Here is a 27,723-nt window from a genome sequence, read left to right on the forward strand (position 1 = left end):
GTATGTTGGGGAGAAGGTTTCTGTAATTAAAAGTGCTACATGAAATGTGAATCACTTCAGATTAATATAGGTCTGAAAGAAAATCAAACAGGAAAAACACTTGGATTTTTTTCCTCATCAAGTTTAGAAGGCAGAAAAGCAGACTGGTGATTCCTTTTTCCTCTCTTGCAGCATTAATTCAGCTTTTCCACAGTCTTTAGAGAAGTTATGAGGACAGTTTTATAGGAAAGGACAGGCAGAATTTTGAGATTGATACTGATGAAGATGGTTGCTTGTCATATGAAATGAGGTAGAAAGTAGTGCACAGTGGTGATGGAGAGTTGTCTTGTATTAAAATAAGGACGAGAAGTTTTTTACTTAGACTGAGGATCTTGCATACAGAATTATGTTCCTGTTTTTGTAGGAAGGGCACAGTGAAAGTTAACTGTTCAGATGATGTTTTGGATATTTCACACACGTGCACGCAAGCACACAAAATAAATGTGGGTGTTTAATCAGTTGGGAATATGTACGGAACCTCCATGCATATAACCCACACTTCAGAAAATAATGTGTCTTTTTAGAGCTACTCATCCTTGCAAATGGTTGTTACCCAAGTGTGAGTTACAGTTATGAAAATGCAGGTTTATGGCAGCAAGTGAACGGCTGGCTGTACATAGGAGCTGCCATTCCTATCCACGTCGTGCCTTTTCCCTCCTGCATGCTGATACGTAAGTCATCTAATTCTTACCCACTTGGACTTAGGAAAGGTAAATTTCTTCAAGTGTGCAAGTATCAAGTTGTGGCTGTTTAAGGTCTAGAGATGTTGCTTAAAAGAGGAAACAAGGTGGCATGGGTAAGCTGGAAGTGAGAAAGTTAAATTGAGACAGAGAGACAGAAATAAAAACCATGATGTTTTGGTGTTCATTGCTTCAGGAATCAGATTTGGAGAAAGACAAATAGATCCAGGGGGGATTGACACTGAGGGAAATTTCATCCTAAATTCCTAACCCTCTCTTGTATATGTGAAAGGAAAGGAAGAAATACGCAAAGGTGCGTATGATTTCAAAGGAGAAACTTTTAGGATTTGTTCTTGTAATCTGTGTACTGTACAAGTATCTCTGTGTTGCAGGATCCAAACCAGTTAAATGTTTGCTGTTTGTTTTCAGATAAATTGAGTCATATTTTGAAAAATGCAGTAACTTAACTATCTTTCTGGTTTTTTACTAGGGTATATTCAACCAGTTTCAATGTAGCAGTGAGAAGGTACTGCCTTCTGATGCCCTGCGCACTGCTCTTGCAAAGACATTTCAGGATGAGCAACGCTTCCAGCTGGGCATCATGGATGATGCTGCTGAATGTTTTGTGAGTATGACTGAAAGATGGTTTGGCAGGCAGAGATGTGGCCCACCACTACCCAATCTTCCCTGATTTTTTTTTTCACCTTTTTTTTTCCCCCCTCAATTTCTCCTTTTCCTAAATTGCAACAGACTTTGCATGTCTGGCCTGGGAAAGTGTACTGAGAGATCCAGACTAACGATTTGGAAATGGTAATAGCATTGGTAACTGTTTTTACAGTTTCTTTTGCATGTGTACTGCTTGCCCTCTACAGTGTGCTTTAGATGTGAATTATGAAAAAATTACACTAAAAGAATGATCAAGGATTGTAGTTTTAAGGATCCCCACAAAAGGGTGAAAGGACATTTTATTTGCCAGTTTTTCTGAAATTGCATTTCCACAGGAAAATTTTTCAAGGGAAATTGTATAATGTTAGAGCTGTTTTTCCAAATAATTAATCTTGACCTGTTTGTTGCAGGCCTATAAAACACCCAGGCAGCTAGTAATGTGAGTGAAAAGTGTTCTGCCGGAAGAGTTGTCAAGAGATTTCTGGCACCCACAGATTAATGTTGGCAACAGTGGGAGGAGAAAAGGTCTTGGGACAAGGATTGCTGGGAGCTTTAAAACAGATGCAGTTGTATGAATTAATTTCTAGGAAATGTTCAGTCCTTTTGTTTAATACAGAATTTAGTCTGCCTCTTCATTTATTAGTTCTCCCCCTTTTTGATAGAATGTAGATGTGGCAGGATGTGGCACATTTCAAAGCTCTCATGGAATGTAGAAGTTGATTTATTTTGTGTTGACAAGAAGCTAGTGTCAATCCAGTGATTTCTAAAACTGCAAAGGTACTCTGTTACATTTGGTCTTATCCATGGATGCTTGAGAACTGGACAGAAAAATCAGCAGCAGAGTCTTCATCAGTGCTATTAAATAAAATAAATGGTTACCTCATCCAGCATTTCAAATCAGAAGGAGGACATTTCCTTTTTTATCCAAGAAATACCAACTTCTTTGTTTTTGAAGTAACTTTTATGAATTTGCAGGAGCCTTCTGTCTGTAACATTGTTTCGTCTGGCAGGCTTTTGTGGTTTATATCTTAACTTTTGTCTGCAGTTGAAATTATCTAATGCATTTTTTTCCTTTCTTCCTTTGGCTAGGAAAACCTGTTAATGCGGATTCACTTCCACATTGCAGATGAGACAAAGGAAGACATTTGCACTGCACCACATTGTGTTTCCCACCAGAAGTTTGCAATGACTTTATTTGAACAGGTGAGGTAAAGATAGGTGCTTTATGCCAAGGGCCAGTTCTCAAGTCTTATGTTTTCATTTCTAAAACATGCATTGCCACAGTAAAGAAACGTACAGGCAGAAGTGTTGCAGTGGAAATACCTGTTTAATCTTGTAAATGTATTACATTTTTTTTCTCTTTAGTGTGTTTGTACCAGTTGTGGTGCCACCTCTGACCCATTACCTTTCATCCAGATGGTACATTATATTTCCACAACTTCTCTCTGGTGAGTTGAGTTTTTCACAGGTATCCTCCCCCGGTATCTCCGACTCTTTTTTTTTTTTTTTCTTTTTTTTTCCTCCTCCTGTCCTGGTATTGCTGTTGGATCTTTATTGATTAAATGTCTAGAACATGATTTGTTCAAAGTTGGCAGAGCTTTGATAACTGTGATAAAGAACATGAGGATTTAGTGAAGCAGAAGATGGTAGTTTAGGCATGGATCAGTGTGTCTGCTTGTTTATGATTCTGAGTCTTGACAACTGTAGTAGCAAGGACACATGTACATTTTGAAAGACTTTAATGTGTGAGCAGTTGATTTAAGAAGACAGGTAAGAAAAACAACAAAAAAATTATGTTCAAAGGGACCTTTGGACATCTACTCCATCCTCCTGTTTAAAGCAGGGCTAACTTAAAAGCTAAATTAGGCTGCTTGGGGTTGTGTGCAGCTGAATTTTGAAAGTTAAAGGACAAAAATTCCATGACTTCTCTGGGCTGCCTGTTGCAGTTCTGAACTGGAAGGTGTTCTCCTCCCTCATGGTGACCAGGGCAGTTTCCCAATAATTAGGGCAAGATGCAGAAGGGGAAGCTCTCACTGGAGGTCAGACATAGTTTGCCCTTGGTATATCTGTGCTGACTGCTCTGACTCACCTTATCCTTCACATGCATGGGGCTGATTTCCAAGGGGATTGATTTAGCCTGTCATGCCCCAGGTGGTGGAGTGAGTCTGACCAGCCTGTAGTTCCTCAAATCCTCTTTCCTTGGATGAATATATAGCTATTGTTTAATCTAGTTATGGGGGAACTTCCCTGGTCACTGTGACCTTTCATTAAAGGCAGTGCACAGAGCATGAGCACTAAGTCTGTAGCAGATTGTTTGAAATGATGCTGGAGAAGTCTTCTTTGAGTAGATGGCTGCTCAGTTAAAAGCTGTTTTAAATCTGATTGAGGCAGGAATCTGTTGTTTCTGTATTGAAATCTTTATTGGGATTAGAACTTCTCTTTGTTTTATGTCTGGCATGTGAGACATGTAGCTACAGTGATATCTGTAGTTACAGAAAAAATTGTCATGAAAGCTGCTAGTTGCTCTTCACGTGCAGATCTCTTAGAAGGTCACACCACTTTACCTGTGTGCCAAGAGTATTGTAAAGCATCCCCCTTGTGGCTGCTGCCTGCTGTTCCATCGAGCTGCAGATTTTCATTAGGTTGCAGCAGACACTGTATATCAGAATATTATTTATTAGAAAAAGGGCAGAATAGTTATGTAAATGGCATTGAGGTTTTTTTAGGAAATATCAAATAGATCTTAAGTCATGCGTTATTTTAGAAATACCAATACATACTAATATATTTATTCAACTCTGAAACCATTTTAATCTTGAACATGCTTTGAGCACTAATACTCTTGTCTACGTATCTTTCTTTCAACTTGGTGAAATAAATGGGTACCATGCTATTTTTTGTTTGTAATTTGATTCAGAATGTATCTTTCTGTGCTACGTTACTGTAATTGTGCTTATTGAAGGAGGCACATTTGAAGCAAATATTTCATTTTGAAACCAAGTATTTATCAAAATGCTTAAATTTTCTTTTAAGATACAAAATTTAAACCAAACAATCTATTTCTATTTCGAGTTCTACTTGTTTCTTTATGCAGTATTTTTGTGGAAGATGGAATAATTCACAATTAACTATGTGTTTTTTTCTGTACTACAATATTAAATATAAAAAGTGTTCTGTGTTGTAAGTTTCTTAACTTAAGATTAGTGTAGGTTTGTGTTTTTATTTTATTATTAAACTTCTGTTTTCCATATGTTGTCTATACTGAAGCAATCAAGCTATTTGTATGCTGGAGAGGCGGGAGAAGCCAACTCCAGATATGTTTGGAGAGCTCCTGCAGAATGCCAGCACCATGGGGGACCTGCGGAACTGTCCAGTGAGTAGCCTTGGTTCTCTTTGGGTGTGACTTCAGTATCTCACAGGTACTCAGTGAAGGAAGGGAAAGCTTAGTGATGATGGGTGCTGCTTTGACCAACTACAAGTATTAAAGACAGGAATAGATAGTTATTTTTTATGTATATCATAAGTGCTAGATTTCTAAAGAATTCACTGTCTTGCTCTGCCTTTTAATAAATATGCAAAAAGAGTTAACATCAAACTTTTTTTACATGTTGATGAATAGGTAGGGCAGGAAACAGCTGCAGAGTTGCAGCTTCATGTAATGCTACTCTTTGGTGCATTAGCTTTACCAGGAGGGCTTGTGTACCTGGTCCCTGGGGCCAGAGTAAGTATTTCCATTTTATTCCTGGTTCCCCTCTCAATTTATAACTGAAACCTTCAGTTAGTCTCCATTGAAATATATACTTTTTAATATTGGTGAATAGTGGCTTACTTATCTAAATAAAGAAATTAAGATATTTTATTGTCATTTAAAAGGTGCATATGAGTCCAGCTATTTAATAACTGAAGAAGGTGAAACTTCATAGAAATACATTCTTGGTCAGGGCAAACTGCTCTTTGACTGTGAAATAATCAGTTGGATAAAATTGTATACTGGCATTTGCTGTCCTGTTCTTTTTATACTAAAAAAAAAATTCTATTGAGATTTAGCTAAGTGTGGCCTCAAAGTTATGCTAAGGAAGCTTTTTATCAGGATGCTGTGTTCCAGTTGTCATGCTGAAAATGCTGAAACAAAGAAGACAATTTGAGAGTAAGATAGGTTGGGAGGTAATAAACAGAATTGCTTGTACTTTAAATGACTCTTTCAAAATATGTGTGAAAAAGTCAGCTTAATATTAAAACCTCACATCTACATTTAAACCTCGGAGTCCTTTACAGTTTTTCTTTTTTTTTTTTTTTAGTTTTTTATTTTTTCACTCAGCGATATTTGGGAATGAAATTCTGATTAAATTTTCTAAATTGCTGTGGGGAAGAGGTGTTTTGTGATCTCTTCCCTGGTTTTAGTGTTCAGAAATTATTATATCCAGTTGTGAAACTGGACTCTGTAGACAAGAGAAGTGATTCTCAATATGAAAAGGGGTTTTTTTTCTTGTCATTTTATAGGGGTACCTTTGTGGTGTTCCTCAGGGAAAAAAATGAATGTTGCGAATGGACTTTGTCATAGTTTCTGTTGTGTCCCCCCCCACTCCACTGCATCATTGACACCCCTCTCTCCTGGAAAGTGCACTAGTACTTATTAAAAATGGGAAGAAAAATCAAAACGGGAAAAAATAATTGTATTACTCCTTTGCGTTATTAAAATGACTCTTACTCTCCTCATCTTTCAGTTGCTGTTCTTGTATTTATACAAATACTAACCTAACTATACTAAGATGGGATGTTCGAGGTACCATGTAGAAACACTCAAATTTAACAGCAAAGCAGGATTACTTCTGCTTGTTCAGCAGAGCAGAAAATTTTTCCTGACATTGTCATATAAGCCATCAGTCTCTGTACATACAATTTTTAATCCGAGATTCAGATTAAAAGTGACCTTTCTGTCCAATTCCTAAGAATGTTACTGGGATCTTTCATGTATGTTTACTTATATTTTTTAAATAAGCTTGGTTTTGCACTCTATGTTTTAATCATTATCAATAGCAGGAGGAAGAATTGGCAGTGTTCACTTCAAAGCTTGAGAATGCAGGGTAGTCTTGATAGCACATCTCATCTATGACATGAGAAGCTCCTACCTTGGCACTGAGCATATCTGCTGTGTTTCACCACCTCCTCTTTGCAAGCTGTAATTCTGAGACTTATACTTGTCAGTGCCTTGCCCTAACATTATAATAAGCAAAGAATTATATTCAGTGTCTTGTTTTATTTATGTGCTCAGAGTAACTGTGGGGAAAAGATCCGTATTCGTCGTGTGCTGATGAACTCACCACAGATCATCACCATTGGCTTGGTTTGGGACTCAGACCACTCTGATCTGGCTGAGGATGTGATTCACAGTCTGGGAACTTGCCTTAAACTGGGAGATGTGAGTTTTTATTTTGGCACTACTTACAAAGACTGTCTTTTTCATGGTAGTCTACAGTAGCAAATGGAGAAAAATATAAAGTCTTCATCTTCACCTTTTTGGGGTCCATAAAAAGAGGAATAGAGGGCAGAACCAAGGATCTGACCTGCCTCTGAAAGCCTTACAAAAACCTGTGAACTATATATTCTTGAGTTTCTGAAATGTCTGAAACCCTAAAAATACTTTCAAGTGAAAGGAAATTCTGGATCACGGTTGTGCTATTTCTATGAAAATACATATGTGCTCTTTCATTTTGAAGAACAGAAGTTTATTTCTGTTTCTTTTGAAGACAAAATGTAGTTTAGTGTCTTTGGGGTTGGTTTGTTTTTTTACCTTTAGCTTTTCTTTTTGGTGAAATATGTGGTCATAACACTAAAGAGTTATTTGTGACTAAACAGTCTCTAACAGGTGGTGGCTGCCACTGTGTGATTGAATGACAGACTGAATTAAATAGGATTCTCTGGAGGGTTCACTTATTCTTCATTAACTGATGCTTTAGAGCTGAATTATTGGTATGCCAAACTGTAACTGTGTCTTACTGTAGCATTGAGATACCAGATAAAATAGTTAATATATATATATGCACATTATGTTTAAAAAAAAAAAAAAAAGGCATTGTCCAGTGCATAGTGTACCAGAATCAGTGTGAGCTGATGGAAATGTGGTTATGAAGCAGTGTGGTCTTTATGTAGTAAATCAGTAGTGCACTAAAGCATGAGAGCTGTGCAATTTAAATTAACAAAATTAAGTTAAATAGAAAAGACTTTTTTTTTTTCCTGTGTGCTGAATTCTTTCGATCTACTGATGTCTTCAGTTCATCTTCTATGTGTTAGCATCATAAATTGCTAAATTCTAATTGCTAAATTCTAATTGCTAAATCACTAAATTGTGGATAGCCCTTGCTGAAGTCAGAATAAATGCCAGGCTGTTTACTGTCTAAACTGCCTTGTTTCTGCAAAAAGGAATGAATGTTTTAAACAGTATTTGATATAATCAGCAAGCATGACACAGAATACAAATTTTCTAAATAGAACCACATTCCAATTATGTAACAGGTATTTTATCATTGTTGTAAATGTCTTCCTTCAAGTATACACATACTCCAAGTCCAGCTCAATTTATGAGCATCTGGGGAGTTGGTCAGAATCCATTTCTGGTCTCTTGAGTTTACTTAAACATTGTATGATTACTTACTTATTGCTTTGTTTTCTCTATCTTTTGAAATAAAAGCCTGACACCTTTCTATAGTACTTCAAGGTCTTTGAACATAAAGCAGTGTGTAAAATTCTGAGCACTTTATTAATTCCTCCTTCTGTTTTTTTTTACCTCCCTTCTTGAAGCTTTTCTTCAGAGTAACTGATGACAGAGCAAAACACTCGGAGCTGTATTTGGTGGGAATGATCTGTTACTATGGAAAACACTATTCAACCTTCTTCTTCCAGACTAAAATCCGCAAGTGGATGTACTTTGATGATGCTCATGTCAAAGAGGTGAGAAAAAAATGTTTAGGAAAACACTCTTTTGGAAATTTGTTAGCTGCTTGTGTGTAAATCCATTCTGTTTTCTACAGATTTTGAGAGGGTTTTTTGCTGATTTTCCACTCAAGATCCACAAATTTGTTACTCCTTTTTTTCTCAGCAAAGTGAAATATTTTTTTAAAAAAGCACAGCAGGAATCTCAGAAGCCCTATTATTAGTTCTGTTTTGTTGGCTCCCAGTCTTGTGTTTATGCTTTTGTTTGAAAATGTACAGTTGCTTGTGCATACAGCTAACACCCATCTCTTTCCCTTGCTAACAAGCAGTATAGCTGTTTAGTGCCTGTTGTTGAACTCTGCTTGAGTGTCTACATGCCAGTCTTCCCTAGTGCTTGCTGCCAAGAACAAATTTTCCGCTCTCCTGTTAGTGCCTTTTTTTAGCCTTTTCACCAAGCATGAGGTCCTTGACATTAAAGACACCAGTGCTGAGATCTTGGCAGGACATTATAACCTATTAGATTGTTTGGCATTATTTCATACCACTCTCCTTTTTTTCTTCTAGTCATGGAATCACAAAGGTGAGAGAGGAAAATTTTCTCCTGTAGTCATGCCAAACACAGTCAATGGGTAAAAACCTGTTAATGCATATATTCAGTCATACTTCTTAGCAGAAAAATTTACAAGGATAGGTACTGCAGTGCTTTAGTAGAATACTCATGTATGGAGCAAATTTGTTGGAGTAAATGTTCAGTTTATCAGGTGAAACCTGTATTAGTACATGGGGAAGATTTGTGAGATTAGTATTACTATGTGAATTAACTGCCTGGCCTACTAGTGCTAACAGAGGTTCTGTCACAGCAGAAAGATTTACACACTTGAAGTATTTAGCTTTGACTTGAATTTATTGTTCTAGTATCTTTATTGTCATTTTGTTCATTAAAAATTCTGCTTTTTGGTTGATGCAAAGTTAGAACATCCCAGAAGATGAAAAGTTTTTTATGGAAAAAAACATCTGAAAGGGAATGATTATTTTTGTAATTGTGCTTTTAGCAGGAATTGTAATCAATTTAGCCACAGGATGATGAATACCTGGATTTTAATTAGGTTGGCTCAGGAGTTTTCTTGCTCAGTCCAGGTCAATGCTGGGTATAGAAAGAGTTAAAGTATGTCAGTGGAAAATCAAACTCTGAAAGAATTGTGATGGGGGGAAAAAAGAACTTGTTATAGAAAATTATGACAAAAAAACCTTTTTTTTTTTTTTTTTTTCTGCTTGTCAATTCAGATTGGTCCAAAATGGAAAGATGTTGTGACAAAGTGCATTAAGGGTCACTATCAGCCTTTGCTGCTGCTCTATGCAGATCCAAGAGGAACTCCAGTGTCAACACAAGACTTGCCTCCTCAGGTGGAATTACAGCAATATAGCAGGACTTGCTATGACAGCGAGGACTCAGGTGAGCACGTGGGCTCTGTGCCTTGTACCTGCACCCTGGAATGCGGCATGCGAAATGTTTTCCTTCTTTGGAGAGTGTTATTGTCAGTAGGGCTCTTTGCTGCTTGTTAAAGCTGATCAGGAATTCTGAAGAGGATTTCCAGTGTTTTATCTGTGAACCTCTCTCTTGGTTTAAGACTGTTAATTGTTTGGATAACAATCTTTTCCAAAAAAGTTTGGAGAAAGAAATTGGGGGATGGGCTTAAGTGAAGGACCTGGTATGATTTGGATGTAGAAAGGAACACTAACGGATGACTTCAATAACTGCAGTTTCTGACTTCAAAAGATCTGAACTGTCCTTAAATAGGACATTTACTGCAGGGCTTGTTCTCACCAAAAATACAAAGTGCCTTCAAGGTCAGTGTTTGCAGCTAAACCTAAGAACAACTTCCTTCTTTGTTGTATTTTTTTCTTCTTTAATTTTTCTATGGAGAAATGAGTATGAAAATAATATCCTGTGTATTAAGGATATTACCACATATGTAAAATTAGCTACAGTCTTCAAACTGTTCAGATTTTTTACTTTTATTTAGTGAAAGTGGAGGAAGGAGATTGCCCTTTTCACCTTCTCTCAGGAGTTCAAGTATTACTGTATTGAAACTGAATCATGATGTTTTGTACTTTACAGTAGGGGATCAATGCTGGCTTCTTGAGAAGGAGCAGGTTACTTTGCTTTAGATAAAAGTATTTCAGTACAAAGTTTATACCAGATAGCTTTTGAGTTGTAATAGATTAAACCCATGAATGATTATCATATGATGTTCTTGTTACATTTATTAATATTTTGTACTTGAGTAATTATTTTTTGCTTTCCCCAAAGCAGTGTTTCATATTGTAGTTGCACTCAACAGTGTTGAAATTGAACAATAATTTCAGTATGGTACTAATGTGTACTTTGCAGTTCAATGGATGTAGTTTAATTTTGCATATTTAAAAGATTTTTTAAACTTGGACGTAGAAAAGAGGAAGAAAGAAACAGGTTTTTAGAAGGAATAACAGTCTCCCTGCTTCCAAAGGAGCAGGCTTTTCCCATAATCTCTGATGTTCTTGAATCTGAGTTGGTATCTTTGGTATTATGTTTTTCTGTTAACTTCTGTGTAGTTGCTGCTGCTCTCTTTTCTTAGTCTTTCTTGACTTTTATAATAGCTGAAAAAGATTGAAATTTGACATTACATCCATGACATTACTTTTTTCTCCAGGGAGAGAACCTTCCATCTCGAGTGATACCCGGACAGATTCCTCTACAGACAGCTATCCTTACAAACAGGCACACCATGAGTCTGTGGTCAGTCACTTCTCCTCTGACTCCCAGGGCACAGTCATCTACAATGTGGAGAACGATGCCGCTTCACAAAGCAGCAGGGACACAGGTAGCAGACACCATTACATCTGTGTGTGATCATTGTCACTAGATAAGATGACTGCAGTGGATTCCAGTTGAAAATATCTCTGTATATACACACAACCTTTAACAGAATAGTGAACTGTGTTTAATATCCTGAGTTTTTGATTTGTAATAAACAGTTGGCATTCACCAAAAAACCCCCATGATTTGAAAGTCTTTTTGGCTGCTGTAGACCTGTGTCTAGCCAGACAAGCATTTACAGATTTGTTTTTCTGTTATCCACAGTACTGCCTGCTCTGTTACATAATTCTGTGAGTTGGAGTCTGCATGGCCCTGTTGTAGGGTTTGGTAATTGTCGTGTGTGCTACTTACTCATCTCTGGGCAGTTACTTCATTTCAGGAGTTGCAGCTGTGTGGAAAAGGTGCTTTTATCACCAGAGTCCCTCATACTTGGGAACTAAGGACTTGGTGTAAGTGAGTGCTAGTAGTATTTACTGCACCAGTGAGAAGCATAAGATAATTTCCTGCCTGTGCCATGGAAGTAAGTTAAGCTTCCAGTGAATATCCAGTGAGAATACAGTCTGTATATATGTTCCTTTGGGCAGCTGAACAGTCTGCCTTCCCACTCCTTAGTTGAAAAGAGGTTAACTGGAAGTCTAAAGACTTGATCTCCTCAATTATTGATGGCCAATGTCCACAGTCAGCCTGTTTCTGCATGCAGTAACTTCTAACATCACTTCTAAAAAAGTAGTGCATAAGTTAAGGTCAGACTTCTGTAGCATCAGAAATAGGATCTGCTATTTCTGTTTGAAAAGTTACTTTATTGTGCCATAAATAGATTTTCTAAGAAGGACTAAGAGTAGAATCAGCAGTTGTTAGCTTGCACCAGAGTGTCAAAGCTGTCAGACTGCTTTGTCTTTTTTTTTTTGGTAAAATTGTTCCTCTTTTGTAGTGTAATTGGTTCATTTGTAAAAATCTATGATACATCAAAATCTGAAAACAATGTTTCAAGTTCATTTTATTTAGTATTTTTTAATTCTTCATCAGAAGTCGAGTAACTGTAATACACAGTTTAAAATAGCCCAACAATCTTTCCAGTCTTTTAGCAAATACTTAGTGCTGTAGGGATCAGTCATAGTCTTAGGTAGGGTGTGAGAAAGAAAAGAAAGTTGGAACAGAAATTGAGTAATGTGGAAACAAAATGTATGTTTGTCTTTGGAGTACAAAGAAGACAAAATTGAAAGAGATAGTGGTATACTTTTTAAATAGTCTGCAAAAATGGCACAGATTTTATTGGATTAAGTTCCTGGCTGCAAAACTTGCCATGCAGAAGTTGGCAGAAAAGGAGAGTAAAGGGGATGGTCACAAACATGTAAGCATGAAGTTCAGCATGTAACCTTTTGTTCTGTCATTTTTAGTGACTTTGTCCTTTCTTTTTCTTTCTTCTCCTATTGATTCTATCCTGTGTTATTCCCTTCAGTTTAGCCCATTTCTCCACCTAAATTCAGTTGTCCTTATCTTCCCTGATTCAGCCTTAGCTATAGTCAGTCTGTCCCCTTAGCTAACCACCTGTCTGGGCATTTCTCCTCTTTTTTTACCTACCCACTACCTTTCCAAAAAAAGTCAGTCTGCCAACTAATACAAGTGCTCTGTCATCAAATGGTGATCCGTGGGGCTATAAAGAAGCCGTCCACACTGACCTGTCAACTGAATCCTTCTGGGCAAGAGCAGGATTCTTCATTTAATGGCCATTTACCCACTACTCCAGCCCAGAAAGTTATGGACCCTATCCCACATCATCCTCCGGGGAAGCTGCACCATTGGGTTGCATGTCCTCAGGCTCCTGGGTACTTCAGAATGGGGGCAGAAGAGTGGCTGCACAAGCCCTCTCTTTGCTCCTGCCCACCTGTGCTGCTGAGAAAAATGTGCGTATTCAGGCAACTGAGATTTCAGGGGGAGGGAGTAGAGGGTGTTCTGTCTTAACCCATTTGATTTAATTTCCTTCTCTGACATGCTCCTAGACACACACACAACTCCTACAAAACCAAACTTTTCCTTTGAATGTTGCTGTTTGCTTGTGAAGCCATCCCAAGTCTAGAAGATGAGGTGTTTAAATTATACATCCATCAAGAGACAACTTTTAAGCATCGTTAGGCACTCAAAAGTGCTGGATTGTTATTTTAAAAAATTTTAAATTTTAAATTTAAAAAATTTAAAATCTTGAATTTTAAAATGTGAGTGTTGAGTGCTAGCTGATATTCTTGAGATTTTAATTCCTATTAACATGCATTATGTTGGATTTAGTCTTTGTTTCAGAGTGTCCAGATAAAGACAATAAAGCCTGTGTCCTATGGACTTCTGATTCTTGACATCTCCTCCATGGCTATTAAATGCCTGATGACAATGGGACAATATTTGCAGTCTTTGAAAGGAGAAGAAAATATTAATGCAAAGCTAGCAGCCTTCATTCTAAAAGACTGAGCTGGGCTTTATTCAATGCAAACCTTCACTTAGTGCATATAGCACTAAATACTGTAAAATAATTTCTCTCATGGTAGTTAAGGAGGCTAATTGAACAATCTTTATCAGGTTGGAATGTTTAACTAGAGAAGTTGTGCATGATGAAATGAAACATCACTCTCTTCTGTCTTGAGGGGAGCCACTGTAAGGATAATATTGTTGTTGGAGTTCCTGAAAGATAGTGGCAGTCCATGCTGTGAAGGGGAAAAAAAAATCCATCAAAGCACAGACTTATGTTCAGTTACCAAAACACTACACATCTTTTATCTTTGTTGCCAACGTTTCTCTTTTGCTTCCTTAATTTCTTTTATGTAGTGTGCTTGTTTCTTAAAAATTTGGTCACAAAATCACTTTTGTCTTTGCAAATGAAAAGTGAGACTTGTGTAGCTTGCTTTTTATTGTTTGGATTCTTTCCTACTCATTTATTGTAATATCTTTGTAGCAATTGTAGTTGTGGTGAATTGTTTTTTTAACTGTTGCTGGTACAATTTTATATGTAGAATCTGCTTTTAATGTTGTTGATTTTGATGCTAATCTCTAGAACAGGGAGAAGGTTCAGGAGGGCCAGCTATGCAGTCTGGGGGCTGTTAGACCACTACTTGCTGTTAGGGATTTTCATTTCCTATCATCCTATGCGGGGTAGAAGTTTGTGATATAAAGGCTAGAAAAAAGTCTTTGTAGCTTATCATAAATTCCCTTCTTATCCTGCATCTCTGCTTGGGACCACTCACGTGAGTAAAGCCATGCGTGTGTTTGTGCTTGCAGGTTTAGGACTGTGACTGTGTGACAACCATAGAACTGAGCAAAGGCAATACAGAAAACTTGTGATGTCAAATAGTCTTCATTCCCACTTGATGTGAGGAAATGGGGAGTAAATTGTGTTGAAGAGAAAATACTGGCACTCAGGCGCATAAGCTGTAAGAAGAGAGTGTTATGTGTCAGCTGATCCATGTTCATAGTTTGTGGGTGTGCTCTTAGCTTGTGCAGATGTGAATTAGCTGGCTTGGCCCTTGAGAGCCAGGTGAGGCTTCTTCACTGTAGACTAGGCTAACTCAGATTACTTAGTGTTTGCTACAGGCAAAGAGATGAATAGTTAGTGCAGAGCAGTTGATGATGTGCAGTAATTTATTCTTAGATGGTAACTTGTTCATGTGTTTGAGTCTTCATTCAACAGAGTAATGTCTGGCAGCTGTCCTCAGGAGTTTCATGTTCATGGTCATTAAAACTGACAGCAAGAAAGTGATGTCCTTAGACTATTAGAAGACAAAGCAGAGTAAACCTTTTCCTCGGCATTTGGATAAGCTGTCATTAACTATTGGAGGGGCTGTATTGTTCTTTTATTACCTTAAAAATGGAACATCCTCTCCAAGATGAAACCAAAAACTTATGGATACAAAAATTACCTAAACTTGCCAGTTAGTGTTGGAGTGTCTGCACTTCCTAAGGAGCAAGAGTCTTGATGCTCTTAGCACAGTGAGCACTTGATCTGAAGGCTCTTGTCATCTCTGCTGTGTTCTTTCTCCTTCCAGGCCACCTGACTGACAGTGAGTGCAATCAGAGGCATGTTTCAAAGAAGGGCTCGCTGGCAGACCGCAAGAGGAGTTCTAGCCGGTCTAGGCGGAAAGGAGATGAGGCTCAGTCATCAGGATACCATAGTGAAGGCAAGAGATGTTACTTTATTTTAAATATCAGTATCTTTCTGAATGTTTTTAATGTTCTCAGTGTGTACATGTATTTCCCTCATTGTTTCTTCCATTTTTGTCTTTATTTAGTCCTCTCTTTGCTTTTTGATGTTTAGTTCTGTTTTGGTTGGATGTTTGTTTAGAGAATGTTGGATTTTATATTATACTTTTGTTGTTTTGGGTTGCACTTCTCAAAGTCTGCATGAAGATGCTGCAAGTAGGGCTGCTAGTTTAATTGAAGTTATTTTTGTGGCTTTTGCTGTCTCTACAAACTGCAGGGGAAACCTTGAAGGAGAAACAAGCCCCCAGAACTGCCCCCAAACCATCCAGCAGCACCAGCAGGCTGAGAGAATTTAAAGAGACAGTGAGCAATATGATCCACAGCAGACCACAGCAGATTTCCCAAACCATCCAGAACTCCCCTCGTGGAGGGAATAGTGTGGATCAGGCAGAAACACGACCCTCAAAAAGCCTGCCTGCACACACTCGAGACTGGGAAGTGGAGAGTACCAGCAGTGAGTCTAAATCCAGTTCATCTAGCAGGTACCGGCCAACGTGGAGACCCAAAAGAGAGTCTCTGAATATAGACAGCATCTTCAGTAAAGACAAGAGGAAACATTGTGGCTACACTCAGCTTAGCCCTTTCTCTGAAGAAGCAGGTAAGAGTTTTGAGAAGATTTACTTCAGAATGTGTGGGAAGTGAAAATTTGAACATGGAATTCAGGTCAGTGGTGAGTCATGTCTGTGAAGACTAAATCCTGTGTGGATATTCATACTGCATGTGTGGTAATTCTGTTTGGTTTCTGTGCCCTATGTTTCCTGTCTAAGGAAAAATGAAGGGAAACAATACCATCTACCCTGCTTAAATAGGACACAGGCTATATTACTGAGTGTCTCAAGTTCGTCCTTTGGAGTGAGCTTTTGTATTGCTCTGGTTTTTCCTCTGGCTCATCATGTATTTTTACTTGATGGCTCACAGTATGGTACAGAAAGTACCTTTTGTGTATCAGTGCAGAGGTCTTGTTGTGAAGATAACAGCCTGGAAGTCAGTGACGATTTATCTGGGAAGATTTTACAGCCATCTAGCTTGTACATGGAGACTTTGCTGGTTTTGACAATTGAAAAGAATTGGGAAGCATAAAGAGAAATGTAAAGGGAAGGTGAAGGGGAAGAGAGCACACCTCCAGGGAAGGAAGGGACGCAAACAAGAATTAAGTGGAAAGACCATGAAATGTATAAGGGAGAACTTAAAAAAAAACAAGTTTTCCTGTCCTCTGTATAAGCCACAACAAATCATAAATAGCAAAATAAATAGTGTAAAAAATGAGAGCATCTGAAATCAATATGACAGAGTAATGGAAATGCAATTGGATATACTGTAAAATCATCTTGTACAAATAAAAATTACTATGTGGAAGAAAGGATTTTCATTCCAGACTTAATTGTTACCTCAGGGGGAATATGGTAAGTTATAGTTAAGGGGAAAGATTCAAAGATAAATTTGTGAACAGGTTATTGCTTAAAATAACTAGGAAAGCTGTAAAAGTATTGCATTTTTCTTGCTTAATATTGCAGGTTTTACACAAAATTAAGGATGATGCTTCTGATTGAAACATAGTTGAGAAGCTAACGTATATGGATGTTTTGCTGGTGTTGAAGCTTAGGTCTTTTACCAAGCTGTATTGTTTCTCTTGACAGGTAAAGAACTTAGTGAGAATGAGGTGAAGGAGCACACTGCTCACGAAACAAGGTCAAGCCAGTCAAATGTCAGATACAAGCGTGGTGTGCTGGGCCGGGGCACCCAGCACCCTGTGGTGGATCAGCATCCTCATCTAATACAGAGGATGGAGTCTGGCTATGAAAGCAGTGAGCGCAACAGCAACAGCCCAGTTAGCCTGGACATGCCCTTGTCTGAAAGCTCAAGCACCCACAGGTACATTTCAACAAAATTCATGTTTGGAATGATTGAAGTCTTGATTTCTTTTTTGTAGTTACATAACGGTATAGAACATTTTGCAAAACAGTGGTCCTAGTTTTAAATACAGCTGTATTGGGACAGGGGAGAAATAGTAGGGAAATGGGAACCTGTTCTTCTCAGTGTATTGATAACTTACTGCTGGTGAGCAGAGAAAAAAACGGGGCTTGAATGAGCAAGAAATGTGATCTAAAGTGCTGCATCTGAAATAGTTGTACCCATAGTCTGTGATTTAAAAGCTTGTGCTTTGAGTAGCTCATAGTCCTTTTTGTTTCCATTAAACCATTGATTCACAGACACCTTGTACAAAATGAGAAGTCAGTAGCCTCATATAGAAATCTTTGTTTTCAGACATATTTGCGATGTTTGTATGTAAAAATCAATAGTATTGTGTTTTTTTCCATTACTTCGGAAGCTTCAGGTAATCAGAAAGTGGCACTGTTTATGGCCAATAAACAATATGTAAGAATCTGTTCTGAACAACTCCTGGACCACAGTTTTAATATGAATTGCATCATCTTATGAAGGAGAATAGAATTTCTGTCCTCCTTGTTAACTTTCCCTTCTCCTGTTTCTCCCAAGATTTTCTTATGGTAGACTTCTTTTAAAATTAGATTAAAATGCGAGTATATGTTTGTGTGAATACAAAAAAGATAGATACAATTTCTCCTGGAGAAATTCTTCAAATGGTAAACTATAATTACTCTCTTCTTGGAGGGATGTTCATATGAAGAGAGCAGGTGGCTTTGTTCCTGCTTGGCGCAGCATCCCAAAGTCTCACAGCAGCAGCATCTTGGAAGTGGAGTCGGCTTCATCAATTGGGAGCTGGACAAACAGCCCACACACCATGGGAAATGGTAAGATACACTTTGTAGGGGTGGTTATGCAAGGTAAAATGTATCGAGTTGTTCTTTACTTTCTGGATGTTTGTGTTCATAGGGAAATTATAAGGAAAGGGAGAAGCAACTTTGAAGAACATAACAGTTTTACAAGAAATAATTCTAAGATTTACCAAAGGGGATTGCAGAAGACATTGTTGGACTATTCCTTTGATCATGTTGCTCTGGCATGTCTTTTGTGTATTGACTTAAATGATAAAATAGAGCTATTTTTTGTATTCTTTCTTATAACTCAATATTCTGCCATCAGTCAAAAAAACGATCTCAAGCATAGCTCATAACTTAGTAGAGTCCTGAAAACCAGTTTGTAATTCTGTATAAAATTCAAAACTGTTAGAATTGTGAATGTTCTTTTACAAGCTTTTTGGGCTGAGGCTAAGGTTTTCTGCTTATATATCATTCTAAGCAAATACTTTATTCCAGAGAGGGAAGGAAAGGCAGCAGGGGAGACACTTTCTGAATACCAGTAATAGTTGCAATGAGGATGAGAACTGATGGATTTCTGTTGTGTAGGATATTGAGGTGCTTTATTTTCCTCCCATTTTCATCCACTTCATGCAGTTAGATGAAAAATATCTCATTGGAATCCATTTAACTTCCATGAGCTAGTGATCTGGCTAATTTGACATAGCTTTATTTACAAGTTATAAACACAGTAAGAAGCCTCAAGATTTCATCATCAGCTTAGGGTTATTTCTTCCACTGGTTCTGTATGCTGTTTTTGTGAGTCAGTGAATCCATGGGCTGTGCTGCAGGGGAGCTTGAAGCAATACTGTATTTTTATAAGTAAAACTTAACAAAACAAAATTTATGTTTTACAATTCTGTGGTCTCCAACTGTTATTACCTAATGTTAGTTTTATTCTCCAGTAATATTGCCTTGTCTTTTAAGGGATGCTTTAAGATATGTAGCTATCAAAAGCATTGTTTGTTTGTTTTGAAGGTGGAGACATCTTTGTTCCTTTAAAGAGTGAGCTGGATGAATTGCAAGAAGAGGTGGCAAGGAGAGCCCATGAGCAAGAACTACGCAGAAAAAGAGAAAAGGAAATGGAGGCAGCAATGGGCTTTAATCCCCGTCCCAGCAGGTTCATGGATCTAGATGAACTGCAGAATCAGGGTAACCTTTGAATGCAGTACATTTTACAAGATGGTAGTGCTAAAGATTTTTGAACCTTGGAATGTAATTTCCAGATTTAATCATATATGTGTGTGTGTGTGTCTCTCGCCACATCCACCCCCATTACAGTTTTGTTCCTTCAGGAAGTGAAATACTGTCCATTTCAAACCTGTAGAAAGTCAAAAACCTGGTATTTTGACCAAATTTCTTCTTAAATGAAAAAACAAAGTACTGTAGAGATATTCTTAATATATCTGCATTTTTGCATTTTTTCAGTGATATACATTGTTGATAGTATTGATACCTTAATTTAGCTGTAAGCCTCTAACCAGCATGTTGGAATGAGCAGGGCTGTTTTTACCTTTCAGGCACCTCAGCTTCACCTGCAGCAGAGGTGATTAATATAAACCAGTGTTCTGTTTCTGCTTGAATTTAGTACTTCTGCAGCCCTGAGCAATTCTGCTTGTTCCTGCCCTTGTGCTTTGCAGTCTTTCTCCCTGCCTGCCTGTGTACCCACGGCACAGGTGTCAGGACAAATACTCTGGCTGGATCTAATTGAAAATCTGAGCTGGGTTGAGGTTGCTCATCTTTTCTAGGGAAAAAGACTTTTTAAAAAATTAAAAACCAAATACTAAGTTTGATGGTCTTTTCCATGACTCCTCATCTTTCTGGCAGGAGGTGGCAGCAAAACAGATTTAATTGGAAGGATGCAGCTGGAGCAGAGGGAACATGATAGGATTTACATGTAATACTTTGTTTTAGTCCTGAATCTCTATTACCCAGTAAGAGGATTCAGGGGAAAGGTGGGATAAAGTACACTGACCCAGTCAAGAGTGAACCTTGAAACCTGCTGAAACACTTAACTGGGGATTGTTGGAGGGTGAGCAGAACCAAGAAGGGTGAACACCTGGGCTATGGCCCAACAAATGTATATATGATTAGGGCAGTCCTGCTGTGGTATCCTGTGTTTCCAGGCCTCCTGGCATCCCCATGCTGCATCCTCCAACCTGATGTAGAAAGGAGTTGAGGTTGCTGGTTTGCTGCTCAAGGAGAGGAAGGAGAGGGGCAGCCCACAGCAGTGCCCGTTTTGGACACGATCCCAACTGTGCTTTGCAACCCAAAGCCATGCCAACTGCTCAGCAGGCAGAAGGACACTGTGCCAGTGGCAGCTGAACAATATGCTCTCCATGAGAATGTCTGACTGGGAATGTTTGTATAATTTTTGCTGACCATTAGTTATATTTTAGAGTCCTACTATGGCCTGCTGGTAACCAGGTGAAAAATTCTGATGTACCAGAGCAGACAAATATATTTTTCTATTAGTATAGTGTTTACTTTTGTAACATAAATGCCAGTGATTTAAAAATTGAAAAGTAAACCTCTGTTGCTGAGCATGTTGTCTTGTCTGCTTCTCCTGCATGAAAGAAAACAGCATATTCTCTGATACTTTACCCCTCTTTTTGATCTATTCTATTAGTTGATGGAAGCAAAGATTGCTTAGTTGTTTTTTTTTTTTGTTGAAAAGAAAGTAAACTAGACTGATGCTTAATCAAAAAAGAATTTAGTAGAATGTTTGAGGAGTTCAGATGCATTGACTTGAGATCTAGGGACGTCTTTCTTTATTCCTTTTAAGTCTTTCCTCACCCCAGTCAGAGATATAATAGTTTAGCAGACTGCTGGACTGCCTGGAAGGCTTGCTGGTATGCAGAACTCCAGAACACTTGTGACTCATTTTCCCCTCAAGAAAACTGCTAAATTCATGCAAAGAAGGCTAACTTTAGTATTCTGCCCTTGATTACAAGCCTCAGTTGCCTTGATTTTGAAGCTGAAGGTGCTGCTTGATTAACTTACTGCTCTAACAACTCTCACTTCTCTCTCCAGCACTAGCTTTTAATGCAGATTCTTTGGGATTTATGGTAAAAGAGTTTGTATTTACATCTGTGCACAGCAATGTTAGAGAGCAGGTCAGGCCACAGCTTGTGTTATGCAGATTGAGAGAATGTAATGTATTGTTGGGTGACCAAGGTACTCACGCTCTCTGCCACAATGACAGAGATGTTCCATTAAAAAAGACCCACCCCTAAACAGTCAAGTTTTATTTTCTATTTTCCCTGCCTCATTCGAATGTTTACATTTTAGTGCATGATTTGCTAATGCCTAATAGGTGACACAGACAGAATAGTTTGGGCATTTCTTACTCTCAGAAATGGATGTTATGATGCCAGGATGCAGTTTCTTTTTGTGTCCAAAATGATTTATCCTTCTCTTCTCCAGCACTGTTTTCCAAATTGTTGCAAAAGGAGTTCTTGACAGTTGTCCCTTTCTTCTCAGTTTCCACTACCTTATTTTTCAAGTTGCAAGACTGTTGGGTTTTTATATTCTGATTTACAGGATTAAATGTATGCACTAAACTCGTTTATAGAAGTATTTCATGCAGGCATTTATGTTCACAGTCAACTCTGAGATTTCTTCCCCAGCCATGTTGGTTATTTCAGTTTGTTTCCATTTTGATGAAGAAGAGACAGATGGGTTTTGTCAGGATACTCAACATACAATGAAAAAATCCTAATCTGCAGTATTTCTTTTACTGATACATTTTGGTTTAGATTTTGTTCTAAATTTAGTTTAATTCCTTCTTGACAGAAGTCATTGTAACTGACTCTGTTCTATGTCTGTACCATCTTTTATACTGACTTAAAGTGTTGAAAATAGTAGAATAAGCCAGTACATCTCTCTCAACTAAAGAAAATTTGAGGTAAAAAATCCATTTCACATTGTTTTACTGTGTGGATGTCAAGCATATCAAGGTGCTCAAGAGGTACTTCTGCTTAGGAAAGGTTAGGTGCTGCAGTCTGGGATGCGCACAGCCTCTGCAAGAATCTGTGTGTGGAAGGATTTGGTGATCACAAATGGGATGAGGGTAAGTGAGGGCTGTGCAATAATGAAACCAAAATGAAGGGTGCTGCCCATTTGCAGGGAGGAGTGATGGCTTTGAGAAGTCGATGCAGGAGGCAGACTCAATCTTTGAAGAGTCGCTGAATCAGGAGCAGAAGGGAGATTGTGCTGCAGCTTTGGCTCTCTGTAACGAAGCTATATGTAAGTAACCTTAACCGCCTGAGCTACTGCGCTTTGACTGTTTACTAATGTGGAATAGAGCCTGAAACACCACATCACAGTCAGTGGTCAGGTCGTGATATGGGTGTCCAGCTGCTCTTTAGGAACATGCAGATGGACAGAATTTCTCATTTTTATAAGCATTCCCATTTGGGGGTTTTAGTACTATTCCTCTTCATCTCTGTTTTTTCATGTTTACATTCATTTTGTTGTTCTCTCCAGTGCTGAGGAAGTAACAGCACTGGGGTGCTGATGTGCCCTTTTTGGTGCTGTTGTCTTTCAACAAGCACCTAGTAGATGGTTCCCCTTCCCACTCAGTCCTCACAATTTTTCTCCATCATCAGCCAAACTGCAAAGGCCATTAAGCTCCTCTGTTTTTCATGGAGGGTGTAGCATAGGAAGAAAATGGTAGCCCACTCTAGAGTCTTCTGGACTAGCAGAAGTGAACTATGCTGTACTTTAACTTTCATGAAGAAAAAAGCATTAGGACATTGAAGTGCTTAAATGCATTGTGACCTTTGAGAATGTGTGCTGTATGATTTCATTTTATTTTTGGTGTTTTTCCATTATGACTGGCTGGCTGTCTCACCCCATGCTCCCCTCTGTCTGTGTAGAATGGGTGCAGACAGGGTGAGTAGCTCCTGTGCTGTTTTCATTTAGAAATTGGCTTTTATGGAATGCAGAATAAAGGGTGCAGCATACAGCTGTAGTGACAGCTCTATTAGCTTTCTTTCCAGCAAGGAATCTCAAATCCCAGCTGGATATTCCTGCACACAAAGGGAGTCCGAGGTATGGAGGATGCAGGAGAAGAGTACATGACAGAATGAAGCATCATTGTAGTAGGGCTGGAAAGAGCCTATGTGAAGGGATGAGAAATTGGGCTAAAACAAGGATATTGTTTTTATTTTATTTTGGTTTAGTTTCAATTAATGTGTTTGTACACCTGGCTAAGCTGAATGTGCATTAATGGAAACAGTAGCAGCCTTGTGAATTCTTTTGTGGCAGTATTTGCATGGTCCATGTTTTTTGTTCCTGCTGCATTTTTTTCTTTTTTTTTTTCTTTTTCAATTTTATTCCTTTTTTCTGTTTGTTTTCTGCTATGTTTTCTTTTGCATTTTAGCTAAACTAAGACTTGCCATGCATGATGCCAGCGCTAGCACTCACAGCAGAGCCCTAGTCGATAAGAAGCTGCAAATCAGTATCCGAAAAGCCCGGAGCCTCCAGGATCGCATGCAGCACCAACAGCCACCGCAGCCGCTGCCTCCGCCGGCCTGCCCCCCAGCCCAGGGCACCTTGGCCCAGTCTACAAGGTAGTGCGAGCACCTCGCCTGGGCTGCATCTCTGAGCTGTGCAGTCTGGAAGGAAATAGCAAACTATGTATATTCCCCAGATAGTCCGAGTCCTACTGTGTTACACCTGTTCTTTTCTTCTCTGGGTTAAATCCTATTGTAAAACAGTCAAGTACTCCATTTTTCCCCCTCCCCACCACCCTTTCTCCCAGCCTGTATAGAATAGTCCAATGTGCATGTGTTCATAATGTGATCTGTGACACAGAATTGTAGCAGTCAGTGCCTGGCAGCACTGATGTCTCATGCACCAAGGGAAAAATACAAGAGACAATAATCTGGCTAAAATAGTGGGGATACGTTAGGATAAAATGTGACTGTTTATAATCAGGAGCAGTTTCAGGACTCAGTAAAAGACTGTACTGCAGTCAAAATTCTGCTATAGTTGGTTTTATGTTGGGAATATCAGCGAGTGCATTTAGTGCTCTGTAGTTTGAAAACTGTCAAGTAGACAGATCTTTTCTTTCTAGTCCACTTCTCTCATGGTGCACTGGTACAACTCTTGAATCCAGATCCTGATCCTGTCACCTTGACTACTCCATCATTCTTCATTTTCTTTCTGTGCTTCCTAGCATCCTGTAGCCTGGCTTATCAGCCCTCCTCAGTGTCTCTTCATGATTCTTTCTTCCATACTGACTTTAACTACAGCATAATTAACTCTCTGCTATACCTGATCCTTTCTTCCTACTGTCTTTAGCATGCAGCTTAATCCTTCTTTCTTCCCATGCCATTCCCTCCTAGCACTAGAACATTCCTATCCAATTTCTAGGGTATTTCTTGAACTGTTACTTTTTTTCCCTCTCCCCTTTCTAACATGTTGTATTACCAGAAGCTTAGATAAAATGTCAGATCAGAATCATTTTTCTGTTCCTTTCTGTAAGATGCAGAGTACAGCTATATCCAAACCCAGCTAATTTACACACCTGCCAGGCTATAGTTCATAACATTCTTTTCTTTTCCTGCAGTACCTGAATTACATGTAATGAAAGCTGATCTTGTTGTCAATCAGGGGTCCATTATATTCTCTCTTACTGGAGAAACGTAGAGCTCAAATTAGGCATTTTGGCAGATTCTAAGAAAATGAAAAGCACTTTCTTAACTAGTTTTGCTAGTGCTAAACTCACTCACGGCTGCTCTGTGAAAAGAGTGTTAATTTTGCAAAATGTTATATCCAACTGAATGTTAATATTTCAGTCAAGGAAAAAGAAACCTTATTCATGGCCAGAGTTCTGTACTCCAGCCTTGATTTAAATAACATTGTAGACAGTACAAGGTTTGCAGTTCCTCACAAATAATATTCTATTGCTGCACACATCAACTAGGTCTTCATGATAACTTTCATTCCATGCAACTTTCATTTCCTCCATCTCAAGGAGGAAACAAAGCAGTAATTTTACAGTTGCCTTAAATTTTATGCTGGAGCCTATCATTTTCTCATAGGCTGTGGACTTACTACTGCTTGTTCTGTCTGTATATTAAAATGCTAACTGAATGCAGAAAAATGCCAGGGACATGTATGACTCAAGAATATAACTGTCTTGCATTGGCACTTAAAAGAATGAACATTATTTTCCAGAAGTATGCTAAGGATACAAATTATTGCAGAGTAACAGTTACGTATTTAGCTTGAACTTTATTTAATGTTTTAGATAAATAGCTCAAAAAATTAGACTATAAAATGATATGAGAAAAATTTCAACCTGTTCTTCCATTTGTCAAGTCATTCTTCATGAAGTTGCTGAGAGAGAGGGGACCTTACAGAAATACTGTCAGTTCAGATCACAAACCTGACCAAAGCATTTTAAAAGATATCTAAGATGTTACTGTGGAAAACAGTTACTTTATTTTATATAAATGCTATTCTTACTCTTCTTACAATTATCCTTTCTCACATACTCAGTGTACTGGTTGAAATGCCTTTGGTGCTGTACAAGAATACTTCATATAGAGCCTAATTGTAGCAAAATGCTCTTAAAAATATGAAATGGAGTCAGATTGCTAGAGTAGGAAAACAAAGTTAGAAGCAAAGGACTAACAATATGTCTAGTGAATTAATGCAAAGTCTTCATCAGAATGCAGTGAGCAAAGTGTGTTGAGCTGTATGTCAGCCAGTGCAGGGTCTGTACCCTAGGAATAACATAAGCAATGACTACTGCTAATCATTTACTCTTCTGTGTGTTTTAGTGAACAGACTGGCCCGCTCCAAGTACTGCTGAGCCAGGAGGTACCACTGGAACCCAACAAAGAAGTGGAATTTGGGTCCAGTTCTTTCTTCCACCCACCTGCTTCCTGCCATGAATTGCACTCATCATTATATCCAGAGTCTTCCTCCTTGCCCCCTTCTGAATGCAATCCATCCAACAGGATTTCTCCAAACTTCCAGTCTGCTTCTGCTGATTTTCATGACCAAGTTCCCTCTTTTCCCTATAGGCAAGGGTTGGCAGAGGGCTCTGCAAGAACTGAGAATGAAGCCCACAAGAGTGGGGAATTTGCTGACACGACAGCCACAGGGCTAAAAGACTATAGGGACTGCTGCAGTAGCAGCAAGTTAGAAGAGGTTCATAACATAATGCCTGTTCTCACACCTCAGTACCAATCCAAGGCTAACACAGTAAACTCTGGGTCTTTGCCTACACTGTTTCCCTGTCCACATCCACCACAAGCAGCATCTCCTGAAAAGGACAGCCAGCACAGTCCTTGTTCCAAACTTGCAAGCTCTCCAGTGCGGCCCAGCATTGATCTTGTAGGGGCCTACCATGCAATGACCCCTGCAACTTCATCCCCTACACAGCAGTGCTCCTCGGATCCTTTGCAGAAAAATAAGTACTACAGAGCAAACAGCCAGGAGATTTTATTTCCCTCACAGGGTGAATATGGCACAGCAGACGGTTGTAAATCTGAGGCTTTTAGTACAAAGGGACATGTTCGCTCCTTGGCAGAGCAGTTTCAGAAAATGCATGCAGTCTCCCAGAGAAAAGGTACTCGTGAAAAAGACTGGATTACTGCAGTGTGTCAGGATGAGAAGTCTCCAAAGTTAACACAAAAATCTTTCATCAACCATTCATCTTCTGGTTACAGACAGTTAATCCATCAAAACCAAGAAAATAAAAACCAGTCTTCTGAAAAATTACACTCAACTGTGGATATTAGGGACGGGGTAGTTTCTTTGAAGGGTTTTAGTGCCCAACATGTTGCTTCTGTGAGTTTTTGTTCTCACGGTGAAGAACTGTGTAGAAGAGGTGGACAGAATATAGCAGACCCTGTACCCTACGTTGAAAGGCACTGTCATGATGGAGGAATGAAAGAGGTGGATGATGGAGCTGCTAGTAGCATGGTTGCCTCTATGCCTGTGGACCGTTGGGTGAATAATGTTACTAGGTATTACAGTTCTCAGAAGGCTAATAAGAATACTGAATGGCTTCCTGTACCTGGGAGGAGTCCACTCCTTTCTGATCAGAGAGCAGTTGGAGATGACTTGAGCAGGATCCCAGTGCACCTGCATCCAGAGTGGAATCAAGACACAGAACAGGAGCTCTCAGAACTGGAATCCCTCTATCAGACTAGTCTGCAGGCATCTCAGGCCACTAGGCCTTTCTTGGGAAGACAGGACAGTGCTAGGTATCCATTTGACCAATCAGGTAAGAATGATGCAGTTGTTTTTCTTGGTTGACCTGCCTATGTACTCCAGTGTAGGTGAAGATGTGTTTTCCAGTCAATTTAGTTAAATGGGTATTAATTTGTGCACAGCTGCAGAAAAATTGAGGCTGTAGACTCTGGAAGTGTTCCAGCTAACTAGAGAAAGCAGTGTGATAGCACTGCCTGGGGTGGCTGCAGAGTAGCTGTTGATCATGGCAAACATCTGTTAAGAGCAACCTAGAAATAATTGATCTTGTTTTCAAGTAGAGAGCTAGCTGCTTATG

The 27,723-nt window shown here is 38.8% G+C and overlaps 1 protein-coding gene across 10 annotated transcripts in view; it reads left to right on the forward strand.

Moving 5' to 3' along the window:
• The window catches only part of USP54 (ubiquitin specific peptidase 54), a 93,368-nt gene that overhangs the window by 58,431 nt on the left and 7,214 nt on the right, over positions 1–27,723 (forward strand). For 6 of the 10 annotated variants that reach the window (XM_064430562.1, XM_064430563.1, XM_064430561.1 and 3 more), the window contains 16 exons: positions 1,210–1,344; positions 2,475–2,588; positions 2,751–2,833; positions 4,653–4,758; positions 6,658–6,804; positions 8,184–8,333; positions 9,600–9,768; positions 11,006–11,176; positions 15,201–15,332; positions 15,632–16,012; positions 17,052–17,286; positions 18,046–18,185; positions 19,170–19,343; positions 22,320–22,439; positions 23,578–23,767; positions 25,988–27,441. In XM_064430562.1, coding sequence (XP_064286632.1) covers positions 1,210–1,344; positions 2,475–2,588; positions 2,751–2,833; positions 4,653–4,758; positions 6,658–6,804; positions 8,184–8,333; positions 9,600–9,768; positions 11,006–11,176; positions 15,201–15,332; positions 15,632–16,012; positions 17,052–17,286; positions 18,046–18,185; positions 19,170–19,343; positions 22,320–22,439; positions 23,578–23,767; positions 25,988–27,441 — 3,901 coding nt within the window. Of the gene's footprint in view, positions 1–1,209; positions 1,345–2,474; positions 2,589–2,750; positions 2,834–4,652; positions 4,759–6,657; positions 6,805–8,183; positions 8,334–9,599; positions 9,769–11,005; positions 11,177–15,200; positions 15,333–15,631; positions 16,013–17,051; positions 17,287–18,045; positions 18,186–19,169; positions 19,344–22,319; positions 22,440–23,577; positions 23,768–25,987; positions 27,442–27,723 lie in introns of those variants that run through there. The other 4 variants (XR_010367296.1, XR_010367295.1, XM_064430568.1 and 1 more) reach the window with 3 other exon arrangements.

Source organism: Passer domesticus, chromosome 8 (assembly GCF_036417665.1).
Source record: "Passer domesticus isolate bPasDom1 chromosome 8, bPasDom1.hap1, whole genome shotgun sequence".
Taxonomy (NCBI): domain Eukaryota; kingdom Metazoa; phylum Chordata; class Aves; order Passeriformes; family Passeridae; genus Passer; species Passer domesticus.